This window comes from Neoarius graeffei, chromosome 14, assembly GCF_027579695.1.
Source record: "Neoarius graeffei isolate fNeoGra1 chromosome 14, fNeoGra1.pri, whole genome shotgun sequence".
NCBI classification, from domain to species: Eukaryota; Metazoa; Chordata; class Actinopteri; order Siluriformes; family Ariidae; genus Neoarius; species Neoarius graeffei.
Genome location: NC_083582.1, coordinates 58,447,639 through 58,461,412, shown reverse-complemented (window position 1 = coordinate 58,461,412; position 13,774 = coordinate 58,447,639). Strand labels below are relative to the sequence as shown.

Below are 13,774 nucleotides of genomic sequence, written 5' to 3'. Positions count from 1 at the left end.
AGCCATCTTCTAAGTGTGTCTTTCAACTGTCCATATGGGGCAGTCCTCCACAGGAGCGAAATGATGAGAACTCCAGCCAGAAGTAGGGCATCAGGATGGATCACGCAGATCTGAAGAGCAGGAGAGAGCCATCACTGGTATTGACATGTAATTCAACAGAGAAAGACAGACAGACAGAGAGACTGAGATAAAACACAAGGTTAATATCTTTGCTTACTAAGCAGAACAAAAAAGGGAAAAATGACATTTACTTATTTTGTTCAGTCCTTCACCTTTAGTAACCACTTACATGTCAGGGTTGGAGCAGATCCATAGCCCAGGAACCTTGGGTGTGAGGAGGGAATGCACCCTTGATGAGATTCCAGTCAATTACAGGCCACCATGCACACACCTTCACACACTCATTCACACTTAGAGGCAGTTTTAGCATAGCCAATCCTTCTACCAGCATGCTTTTGGGAGGTAGGAGGAAAGTGGAGGATCAGGCAGGTTTGCAGGGAGCTGTGAGGTAGTAATGCTTCCCACTTTGCCACTATTTTACCCACATTCACTTATTATTGGTACAAAATACAGAATGTCAGTTTTGTTTTGGTTTTGTTTTGTTTTTTTCATCATGATCTTATGATCTAACCCAGCTACTATAACCTACATAGAGTGGCTGTGTTCAAACATGCAGTGGTAGTAATATGTACATCGATGGCCTCAGACATGGGGTGTGTGAGTGTGTGTGTTTACACTTTATTCCAGTAACTCATTTTTGCATAACACCACACTGAATATTTTTGGAGGTTAGCGGATTATTCCTTCCTTATTGTCATTTCATTATGTCCTTACTGGCATTACATTGTCACTAACTGAACTTTTGAGACTGAAAAATAACCAGGAATGATATTATAGCAGGCTTTTTTCTTTCCACAGTCATACATTTACCATTCAGAAAACAGCTCAGTGTGCAGAGCTGTATATATATAGGCTTTGACCAATGTAACTTGTTACCATATCTATTGAGTTTGTCTGTTCATTAATGAATTTATTCATCCATTTACAGATAACTCAGGTCTTCTGAGTCATGTCCCCATCACAATTCAGGTACTAGATGTAAACGACAACCAGCCAGAAATCAACACAGAGGATGAAATCATCATTTGCGAAAGCATAAGAGCAGGACAGGTAAGTCTCAAAAAGGCTTTCTCTATATTTCTTGTACACACCATAAAAGGTTTGATACAGAGTCTATATGCTAACATAAAGCACATAGAGAAGATAGCAAGGGAAAAGAAAATAAGGAAAGAGGCAGACAAAATATTGAAGACGCACTAATCATCGTTCATTCAGAGTGAGGATCTGTGCAGCCAAGTATGACTGCTTCAGCTCCGTGCACATGACTGTTTTCTTTTTTATCGCTTTGCATAAAACTCTCTTTAAGAGCACTGCAGTTATAAGAACAGCTGATGGTGCAAAGACAGAAAGAAGGAGTAAAGAGAGTGATTTAGTGAAAAAAGCAAACATGAAAAGGAAAAGGAATAATGAATCGATGAAAATGGAAAAATGAGACAGGGAGAGATGGAGGTGGAGTGTAAGGAATGAATGAATGAAAGAGAATAGGTATGGCTGGAGGAAAAGGATGGGCTGAAATGCATTTTAAATATTCATAATTGCAACGCTACATTAAAATCTAGTCAATCGTGCATATAAGGCTAAACAGGCCAATAATATATGATGTGTCTGATTTACTCATTTAAATATAATGGATTAAAGTTGATTAAATGCACAGAGCTCCCATCTGCATTAGATCTAATATGCAGTAGTGACCTCATCCATGGGTGTCATGTTAACTTGTTTCTCTCTGTTAGACAAATGAACCTGAGTGGGTTTACATAAATAATTAGTTCCTGGTACATGGTACAATGTTCAACATAAATTACTGACCAGCAACACAAGATAGAGTGTAGTATTGTCTGCTAAAAATATTGCAAGCTACATCTATGTCTGGCTGGAGTCTCATCACATTGCTCCTGTGGAGGACAGCCCCATATGGACAGTCAAAAGTCACACTTGGAAGATGCTCTGGGCACTTATAGTAATGCTTTTATAGCCGAGGACTAAGTTGACTTGCTAACTTTAGGACTGCAGTTGTCATGAACAGTTTTGCACTCAATTTTCCATCAATTCACAGTTTATAACATCAACAAAACAGACTTCATGTTAAAACTTAAAAATGTTATAATCACACTATCTGTTATGACCCAAATGAGGATGGGTTTCCTTTTGAGTCTGGTTCCTCTCGAGGTTTCTTTCTCATGTTGTCTGAGGGAGTTTTTCCTTGCCACCGTCGCTGCTTGCTCACTGGGGATAGACTAGGATTAGACTAGGGATAAAATTAGCTCATGTTTAAAGTCACTAAAATTCTGTAAAGCTGCTATGCGGCAATGTCTATCATTAAAAGTGCTATAAAAATAAACTTGACTTGATTTGATCTACTATGTCAACAATATAAACAGCACAGGAGTTTTGTGATTGAAAGCTTCGACTAGAGTTAGTAGTATACCTGTTATTTGCATATGAATTCAGTCAAATCAAGAAAGCATAGTTTCACAGCAACCATTTTAACACATCACAGCACAGTGGTTCGGTTGGTAGCATTGCTGCTTCACAGCTCCAAGGTGCCAGGTTCAGTCCTGAGCTCAGGCCACTATCTGTGTAAAGTTTCACATGCTCCTCTCATGTTTGCATGAATTTCCTCCAGGTTCTCTATAAACATGTATGTAGGCACACTGGCTATGCTAAATTGCCCTTAGTTGTGAGTGTGTGGGATTCCCAGCTGGGTGAAGTGTCCTGTGTCACATTCAAGGCTCCAAATTCACTGCAGTCCTGGATAAAAGGGGTACAGAATATGTATGAATTATAAGGTTTTGCATCTTTATTCTGGTAATTCTATAGAGCGATTTTAATGTTTCTGCTTATAACACTTCTGAAAATGTATTGAATTGCAATGACACTTAAAAAATAATCATGTATATTTATCTGGTTCTTAATGTAATGAATATGGGCAGAAATATGTCACTAGAAACTGAATTTGAATCACATAATTTGAATTTGTATTTGTAACGATTCTGTGTTGGTGGGTGGAGCACAGAGGACGGCAGGACAGAGATAAGGTTTGACAGACTGTTTTATTTTTACACTTTTCAGCGTTAAACATGCACTCTCTCAATCTAACACACACACACCAGTCTTCTGGTTGGGGAGCTCCTTCCGCTCTCGCTCTCCCTCCTGATATAGGGCGCGGTCACAGGGAAGACACACAAACACAGGTTAATTGCTCTCAGGTGTAGTGATTCTGCCACTTACCTTCCCTGACTCCGCCCTCCTATCACAGACCGGCGCTTGACCACGCCCCCGCTGCCACATACCCCCACCGCCCGACTCAGGCCGTCTGGCCTGCAGCCGACTCCCCCCCCCGACGGGAGAGGAAGTCCGCCACGACCATCTGCGCCCCCGGCCTGTGGACCACCTTGAAATTAAAGGGTTGGAGCGGCAGATACCAACGGGTGATCCGCACGTTGGCATCTTTCATGCGGTGGAGCCACTGGAGGGGCGCGTGGTCCGAACAGAGGGTGAAAGGGCGCCCCAGCAGGTAGTACCGGAGGGCGAGAACCGCCCACTTGATGGCCAGACACTCTTTCTCTATGGTGCTGTAGCACCCCTCACGCACCAACAGCTTTCTGCTGATATACAGGACAGGGCGGTCCTCCCCCTCCACCTCCTGGGACAAAACCGCCCCCAGCCCTCTGTCCGACGCATCGGTCTGCAATATAAAGGGGAGAGAAAAGTCAGGGGAGTGTAGAAGTGGCCCCCCACACAGTGCAGCCTTTACCCCAGAAAAAGCCCGCTGGCATTGCTCCGTCCACTGGACCGGATCTGGCGCCCCCTTTTTAGTGAGATCAGTCAGCGGGCTGGTGACGTCCGAATAATTAGGTATAAACCTACGATAATAGCCAGCCAGCCCCAGGAACTGTCTCACCCCCTTTTTGGTCTTGGGCCTTGGGCAGGCCGCAGTTGCTGCCGTCTTATTAATTTGGGGACGCACCTGCCCGTTGCCCAAGTGGAAGCCCAGATACCATACTTCCACCCGCCCAATTGCACACTTCTTTGGGTTGGCTGTGAGCCCCGCTCGCCTCAGCGACCTAAGGACGGCCCTCAGATGTTCGAGGTGCCGCTGCCAGTCATTACTATAGATGATGATGTCATCTAAATACGCGGCCGCATAAGTGGCGTGAGGGCGGAGGACTCTGTCCATCAGCCGCTGAAACGTAGCAGGCGCCCCAAACAGCCCAAACGGAAGGGTGACGAATTGGTGTAAACCAAACGGTGTGGAAAAGGCCGTTTTTTTTCGGGATAGTGGAGTCAAGGGGATCTGCCAATATCCCTTTGTCAAATCCAGCGTCGAATAAAAGCGAGCAGTGCCGAGTCGATCGAGCAACTCATCAATACGAGGCATTGGGTACGCATCGAATTTAGACACCGCGTTGACTTTTCTGTAGTCCACACAGAACCGGACCGACCCGTCGGCCTTGGGTACTAAGACCACCGGGCTGCTCCAGTCACTGTGGGACTCCTTGACGATGCCCATTTCGAGCATGGTCTCAAGTTCTTCCCGAACCACCTTTTTTTGTGCTCGGGTAGTCTGTAAGGGCGGCTACGCACTACTACCCCCGGGGGCGTCTCTATGTGGTGCTCTATGAGGTTAGTGCGACCGGGCAGGGGCAAGAACACATCCGAAAACTCGGCCTGCAACTGGGCGACCTCCGTGAGCTGGGTCGGGGAGAGGTGGTCTCCACAGGGGACCGGAGGGGTACGTGATGTCAATGCCCCTTTTTGAACCTCCGGCCCCAGCTCCGCCTTCTCTGGAACCACCGACACCAATGCCACGGGGACCTCCTCCTTCCAGAGTTTAAGGAGATTGAGGTGGTAAATTTGTAGTGCCCCACCCCTGTCCGTTTGCCTCACCTCGTAGTCGACGTCCCCGACTCGCCGTGTGACCTCAAAGGGACCTTGCCACTTGGCGATCAATTTGGAGCTCGAAGTGGGCAACAGTACGAGTACTTTATCTCCCTGGGTGAACTCCCTAAGGCGCGTACCCTTGTTGTACAGGCAGGCTTGCCGTTCCTGGGCCTGCCGCAAATTCTCCTGGGTTAGGTGGGTGAGCGTGTGGAGTTTTGCGCGCAGGTCCATAACGTATTGAATTTCATTCTTGCTTTGTGAAGGTCCCTCCTCCCAATTTTCCCGCAGCACGTCTAAGATGCCGCGCGGCTTATGCCCATATAATAATTCAAACGGGGAGAACCCCGTGGAGGCTTGGGGAACCTCTCGCACTGAGAACAACAAGGGTTCGAGCCACTTATCCCAATTACGTGCATCCTCACTTACGAATTTTTTAATGATATTTTTGAGGGTGCGGTTGAACCGTTCCACTAAACCATCCGTTTGTGGGTGATACACACTGGTGCGGATCAGCTTAATCCCCAATAACCCATACAGTTTGCGTAGTGTTCGTGACATAAATGTAGTGCCTTGATCAGTCAGAATCTCTTTCGGGATTCCGACTCGGGAGATGACGCTGAAGAGTGCCTCTGCAATACTGCGTGCTGAGATATTGCGCAGAGGCACTGCTTCTGGGTATTGCGTTGCATAGTCCACCAGAACTAATATAAAGCGGTACCCTCGTGCTGACCGATCTAATGGCCCGATGAGATCCATCCCAATTCTCTCAAACGGGGTCTCGATCAACGGAAGAGGGCGCAAAGGCGCTTTTGGAATGGCCGCTGGATTTACTAACTGGCATTCGCGGCATGCCATACACCACCTACGAACATCGCCGCGAATCCCCGGCCAATAGAATCGGGCCATTATTCGGGCTAGTGTTTTATCCTGCCCTAAGTGTCCAGCCATGGGATTAAAGTGAGCCGCCTGGAATACCAATTCCCGGCGGCTCTTTGGAATCAAAAGCTGCGTGACTCGCTCTTTAGTTTGAGTGTCCTGCATCACTCGGTATAATCTATCCTTCATAATCACGAAGTAGGGGAAGGACGGGGTGGCGTTCGGCTGGAGCGTTTGACCATCGATTACTCTCACTTGGTCAAACGCATGTTGCAGAGTCTCGTCTCGCGATTGTTCTAATGGGAAATCCACGAGGGATTCCCCAATAGAGAGAGGAGGAGCCGGTGGCTCCTCACTCTGACGCGGAGATGACGTAGACGGCTCTGTGACAGCTGCTCCCGCCAAAGCGACACCGGGACCTCCCCCTGTCAACTGGCAGGACCCACTCTTTACTAGGCATGTCATTAAACCCCGAAATCCCGGCCAATCAGTCCCCAAAATTAAAGAGTGGGTGAGGCGAGGATTAACCGCCGCCTTTACTATAAATTTTTCCCCTCTGAAAAAAATGTGGACTGACACCAAAGGGTAGCTGTGAACATCCCTGTGCACACACAACACCTTCACCCCCTGTGCTCCCCCCAATGCCTCGTTTTGAACCAGGCTTTGGTGAATTGAGGTCTGGTTACAACCAGAATCCACCAACGCCTGATATCTATCCCCTTGGATACTCACCGGTATGCGATATGCTCCGGCCCGATCGAGGGCGGCCTCTGGAACGTCGGGGATCCGAACCACTGCGCCCACTTCCATCGCCGTGCACTGCTGTTGAAGGTGGCCCGGCTCCCCGCAGCGCCAGCAAACCAGCCCGGGCTTTCCCTCTGCACCGGTGATCTGGGGCTCACTCACCTGAGGTGGGGGAGAGACAGACACAGAAGGGAGAAACGGGAGGGCACCGCGGGTGCGGCGGGCCGGCTGGGGTGGGGCCGGCCCCCGCCTCCGCGGTGGGGGAATGGGGTGAGGATGGGACACAGGAGGAGGGGGAGAGAGAGAGAGAGAGAGAGAGAGAAGAGGAGAGAAGAGAAGATGCCATCTGCTGTCCTGCTGCCGGGACAGCTGCCAAATGGTCCTCCGCCAGCTCGACTGCCTGATCCAGCGACGCCGGGCGGTGGCACTGGACCCACTCCATGGTTCCGGCTGGCAAGCGCGCGACAAACTGCTCCAGCACCACCTGATCGACGATCTCCTCAGCGTAGCGGTTGTCGGCCCTCAACCACCGTCAGCAGGCGTCCCGGAGTTGCTGGCCAAACGCGAATGGCTGGCCGACTTCCTCCAAGTGCAACGCGCGGAAGCACTGGTGCTGCTGTTCTGGTGTGTGCCCCATGCACTGGAGGCCGGCCCGGCGGAGGTCCGCGTAGGCCAGCTGGCAGTCGGCGGGGAGCTGTAGCGCGGCCAGCTGTGCCTCTCCCGTTAGCAGGGGGAGGAGGCGCGCCGCGCGCTGCTCCATCGGCCACCCCGCGGCTTCGGCGACTTGCTCGAAGAGCATGATGAACGCCTCGGGGTCGTCCTGCGGGCCCATCTTGGTGACGGTGAGGGGAGACGGGCCTGCGGTAGGAGTGCTGGTGGACCCCGCCGACGCGAGGAGGTGCCGGAACGCCTCTCGATCTTCTTGTTGAGCCAGCACCAGGGCCTCGAACCGCTGTTCTTGCTCCTTTCGGAGGGTGAGTAGCGCCTGGTGCTGGCTTTGCTGGGCCGTGGCGAGGGCGTGGACCAGTTCAGCGAACGGGGAGGACTCCATTGGGCTGTTTGGCTGCTGTGCTCCAGATCCCGGGTTTCAGCACCACTGTAACGATTCTGTGTTGGTGGGTGGAGCACAGAGGATGGCAGGACAGAGATAAGGTTTGACAGACTGTTTTATTTTTACACTTTTCAGCGTTAAACATGCACTCTCCCAGTCTAACACACACACACCAGTCTTCTGGTTGGGGAGCTCCTTCCGCTCTCGCTCTCCCTCCTGATATAGGGCGCGGTCACTGGGAAGACACACAAACACAGGTTAATTGCTCTCAGGTGTAGTGATTCTGCCACTTACCTTCCCTGACTCCGCCCTCCTGTCACAGACCGGCGCTTGACCACGCCCCCGCTGCCACAGTATTGTATAACTTGAATAATTACATTGAAAAACTGAATCTGAATCATTTGGCAATGTGGTACTGCCTCAATTTGTGGAAGTTGCTGACAACTATGACAGGATGCAAAAGTGATGATTGTCCTGCATTTCAGTATTAGGGTCGCCAAGATTGAACACATCCATCTTCATTTGTGATCTGAATTCTGAGAACAAAAGGTGTTCATGGGTTGCTGAAAACAGTGAAATGCAGAGCAATATATATATATATATATATATATATATATATATATATAGTACATACATACAGTGTGGTGCTTGTCCTGTTTTGCTGCATTACAAGCTGGAATTAAACTGGATTTTTGGAGGGTGAGCACCATTTCATTTATACAACATGCCTACAACTTTGAAGGTGAAAATTGTTGTTTTATTGTAACAAAAACAATAATTAAGATGAAAAAAACCCCAGAAATCTGGAGCATGCATAGGTATTCACCCCTTTTCATATGAAACCCCTAAATAAGAGCTGGTCCAACCAGTTCACTTCATAAGTCACATAATTAGTTGATTAAGCTCCACCGGTGTGCAATCAAAGTGTCACATGATCTGTCACATGATGTCTGTATAAATCAACCTGTTCTGGAAGGACCCTGACTCTGTAACACTACTAAGCAAGAAACATGAAAACCAAGGAGCACTCCAAACAGGTCTGAGACAAAGTTTTGGAGAAGTATAGATCAGGGTTGGGTCATAAAAAATATCCCAAACTTTGAATATCCCAGGGAGCACCATTAAATCCATTATAGCAAAATGGAAAGAATATGGCACCACTGCAAACCTGACAAGAGAAGGCTGCTCACCAAAACTCACAGACTGGGCAAGGAGGGCATTAATCAGAGATGCAACAAAGACACCAAAGAAAACACTGAAGGAGCTGCAAAGATCTACAGCGAAGATGGGAGTATCTGTTCATAGGACCACTTTAAGCTGTACACCCCACAGAGTGGGGCTTTGTGGAAGAGTGGCCAGAAAATTAATTGCTGAAGAAAACACGTTTGGAGTTTGCCCAACAGTTTGGGGTTTGGAGTTTCTGTTTCCATTTCCGGTTGAGAGTACGCTGTGCGCATTCTGGCTGCCGCTTCTCACCACAGCTTTTTATTTTTATTTTATTTTCCTTTTTTTGTGTTCTTTTTTTTGTGTTTGTGTAGTTTGATGTTTGTTTTTTGTTTGAGTGTTTTGTCTGCCCGTTGTGGTTTAGCTCCGGACCCAGTTTTGGGCGTTGGTTCCCTCCAGGCCTTGGTTCGCTGTGGGTGATGCCTGTGCTCCTGGCTGTGGACTCATTGCTCTTTTAGCATCGTGGTTGTCCAGCACTCTGTGCGGCGGTGCTTTTGTGCTTGGTGTGGTGTTCCAAGCGATGCTGGTTGGTGGTGTCATGGTGGCTGTGCAGGTGGTTTGGGACATACCAGCGCTCAGCGTGGTGGTGCTTCTGTGCTCGCTTTGTGGATCCATGGTGTAGTGTTCCGAGTGATGTTGCCCAGCAGCGTGATGTTGTGCAGGCGGTGTGGGACATATTTTCATGTGCCTTTTGGTGGGACTGTGGCAGCTACACCATTGGAATGACATCCTGACCTTCTTTTGGTGGACTTTTTTTTTAAATGTAAAGTGACCTTTGGTATGAGAAAAGCGCTATATAAATTCAACTGATTATTATTATGATTAACAGCATGTGGCAGACTCCCCAAACATGTGGAAGAAGATTCTCTGGTCAAATGAGACTAAAATTGATCTTTTTGGCCATCCTTCCATCCATAATCTGCAGCTGTTTATCCTGTGCAGGATCACCACTGCAAACCTGACAAGCTGGAGCCTATCCCAGCTGACTATGGGCGAGAGGTGGGGTCTACAGCATTGATTGGTCTACAGCATTTCTGTACATGTGCCTAAGACTTTTGCACGGATTTGTGTGTGTATATATATCCATATATCCATCCATTATCCATAGCTGCTTATCCTGTGCAGGGTAAGGGTGGAGCCTATCCCAGCTGACTATGGGCGAGAGGCAGGGTACACCCTGGATGAGTCACCAGGTCATCGCAGGGCTGACACATAGAGACAAACAATCATTCACACTCACATTCACACCTACAGTCAATTTAGAGCCACCAATTAGCCTAACCTGTATGTCTTTGGACTGTGGGGGAAACCGGAGCACCTGGAGGAAAGCCACACAGACATGAGGAGAACATGCAAACTCCACACAGAAAGGCCCTCGTCGGCCACTGGGCTCGAACAAAGGTTCTTCTTGCTGTGAGACGACAGTGCTAACCACTACACCACTGTGCCGCCCATGGGAAATGCCATGTGTGGCGCAAACCCAGCATCCTGAGAACACCATTCCTACATTGAAGCATGGTGGTGGCAGCATCATGCTGTGGGGATATTTTTCATCTGCAGGGACATGAAGGCTGGTCAGGACTGAAGGAAAGATGGATGGCACTAAATACAGGGCAATTCTGGAGGAAAATCTGTTTGAGTCAACCAGAGGTTTGAGACTGGGATGAAGGTTCACGGTCCAGCAGGACAATGACCCTAAACATATTACTTAAGCTACACTGGAGTGGTTTAAAGGGAACATTTAAATGTCTTAGAATGGACTAATCAAAGCCAAGACCTCAATCCAATTGAGAATCTGTAGCATAACTTCAAATCAAATCAAATCAAGTTTATTTGTACAGCGCTTTTAACAATAAACATTGTCGCAAAGCAGCTTTACAGAATTTGAACGACTTAAAACATGAGCTAATTTTATCCCTAATCTATCCCCAATGAGCAAGCCTGTGGCGACAGTGGCAAGGAAAAACTCCCTCAGATGACATGAGGAAGAAACCTCGAGAGGAACCAGACTCAAAAGGGAACCCATCCTCATTTGGGCAACAACAGACAGCCTGACTATAATATTAACAGTTTTAACAGGTATAACCCTCAAATGTCCTCATGGGGCCGTCCTTCACAGGAGTGGGGCGATAAAACTCCGACCAGACACAGGGCACCAGGATGGATCAAGCAGGTCCGAGGGGCAGAAGAGGCCAGCATCTCAATCCCAGGATCAACATGTAACTCAGAGGGACAGATGGGGGGGGGAAGAGAGAGAGAGAAAGAAAACACGTTGTTAGGTATGCCCTAAAAATGACAAGTATTAAATCTGTGTGGTAGGCTCGCAGAGACGAGAGTCTTTACATCAGGCATAACACACAATGGCATGTTAATATGGTAAAAAATATATCATGACCTGCTCTGGCTGGATGCTTGATTGGGTGATGGGAGCACACTCCTCAGCAATGATGAGATGCAGATGGGACCCTTAGGCCTGGCCAAGACAATTCAGTTACATTTCACCGGGTCTGGGACATGCGACAGAATGTCTGATGGCCGATTCCCTGCAGGCTACGATAGCCAGTCGAGGTCCCCACCGTCTCCACCAAAAGATTTCCTGTTGACTCCATGTAACTCAGAGGGACAGATTTGGGGTGGGGGGGAGGGAAAGAAAACACAGGTGGTTAGGTATGCCCAATGTCACCTGAATAAGTAGGAACAGTATACATATTGCACCGAGTACAAGCAGGGACTCCGGCAACTAACTATGACAGCATAACTAAAAGGAGAGAGCCAGAAGGTAACACAGGCATGAGGGAGCCCCGGGACATAAAGCAGCCAGCCACTACACCGTCAACAAACTCGAGTGAGCAAGCGAGTGGGGACTGACAGCATCCATACATCCCAGTTTACCAAAACACTCTATGTCTGAGGACCCTCCAGATCTACTCCTTTACCTCATAAACACCATTAACAAAAGGTTTGACTAAACAGATATGTTTTCAGTCTAGACTTAAATGCTGAGACTGTGCCTGATTCCCGAACATTACTTGGAAGGCTGTTCCATAACAGTGGGGCTTTGTAAGAAAAGGCTCTGCCCCCTGATGTAGCCTTCACTATACGAGGTACCAGCAGATAGCCTGCACCTTTAGATCTAAGTAGGCGTGGCGGGTCATAGAGGAGCAGAAGTTCACTCAGGTACTGTGGTGCGAGACCATTTAGTGCTTTAAAGGTCAATAGTAGTATTTTAACATAACTTGAAGATTGTTGTACACCAATGCAACCCATCTAACTTGAAGGAATTGGAGCAGTTTTGCCTTGAAGAATGGACAAAAATCCCAGTGGCTAGATGTGCTAAGCTAATAGAGACATACCCCAAGAGACTTGCAGCTGTAATTGCAGCAAAAGGTGGCTCTACAAAGTATTGACTTGGGGGGGGGGGGGGGGGGTGAATACCTATGCATACTCTAGATTTCCATTTTTTCATCTTAATTATTGTTTGTGTCTAGCCTGGCAAGCCAGACTAAATGTGAATATTTAGTCTGGCCTCGATCCGTAGACATTTCCGAAGCGGGTAGGAGGAACAACCCACTGTCTTTCAAACTGTCTCTGTGCGTATAGGCCAATGCTCTGACCAATCAGTGCAACAGTGACTGTGACGTAGTCAGAGCGACAGAAAGCAGTGGGGGAGGCCTTGAAATAAATAATTTTTCAAAATGCGTATTAATTAATAAACAGGTTCTAGATATTAAGAAGTTTGGAGATAATGACCACAAGTTTGGAGTCTGTACCACATACACATTTTTTTCCAAGTGTTTTTCAAGGGTTTGCTTAAACTGTTTTTGAGAGTTTTTATTTAGTGGTGTTTGGTGAAATAATTTCCCTTAAATTTAAAATAACAGGAAAATAAGAAACAATCAAAAAGTAATGTTTCAAAGCTGTTTATTAATTCTTCGTACTGCACAAACTAGTCCATCCTTTTGGCTACCCGCGGAGCCAGCTGGTAGATCAGACTTTTGCCATAACCGGTCGGCAAAACAGCGAAAACGTCCTTCTTGAAAAGGAATGAGCGGAGATCCTCTTCCTGCTCATGTTTCAACGAAAACTCCAAGTCTAATTCTTCTAAAACTGATTCCAAAGCGGAGTCAAACGCGCGCTGTTCACTAGCCCGTAGCCATCTTCCCTGTTGCGCTTTCTCCAGCGTCTCGCAGCTTTGTCGTCACTCCTGCAAAAGCCCGCCCAAAGAATCCAAACAAAAACCTTGCGTTGTGATTGGCGGGCACGATTTGATGCCTGGGGTGTTTTTGTTTATATGGTGCGAGGCTAGACCCATTCGCTAGGCAAAAAATATTTTTGGCCGCTAGGCGGGTGGGTCTAGTTTACTAGGCTAGTTTGTGTCGCAATAAAACAACAATTTTCACCTTTAAAGTGGTAGGCATGTTGTGTAAATCAAATGGTGCTAACCTCCCAAAAATCTATTTTAATTCCAGCTTGTAATGTGACAAAACAGGACAAACACCAAGGGCAATGAATACTTTTGCAAGAGACTGTAGTAACAGAGCCAGAATCAATGTCTATGTAAAAGGAATGCCATGGCAGAACAGCAGTGTGATGTCTTTGACATTGACATTCTGCTTTCTGAGACCAGCGTGAATTCAAACATCTCAGTGTACGACATCTGAGGTCCACACGCCTTTCTGCCTCATATCACATCCTATTTCTCTTCACTTTCTCCTCAAAATATTTCTGGTCCACAGCCATGTTGCTTGAATAGGTCTTTACACTCCTCGTCTCTCTCTCTCTCTCTCTGCACATGCGTGGAGTGAGTTGGTGAGTATATGACTTGTGAGTGTAAGCTGTAAGAGTGAGTTTTCAAACTTTTACTCTCTGCTTCTT

General features: G+C 47.6%; 1 protein-coding gene across 3 annotated transcripts in view; it reads left to right on the top strand.

Annotated features, from left to right (window-relative positions):
* The window catches only part of LOC132898496 (cadherin-18), a 298,900-nt gene that overhangs the window by 198,955 nt on the left and 86,171 nt on the right, over window positions 1-13,774 (top strand). For all 3 annotated transcript variants that reach the window (XM_060940160.1, XM_060940158.1, XM_060940159.1), the window contains exon 8: window positions 1,049-1,170. In XM_060940160.1, coding sequence (XP_060796143.1) covers window positions 1,049-1,170 — 122 coding nt within the window. The remainder of the gene's footprint in view (window positions 1-1,048; window positions 1,171-13,774) is intronic.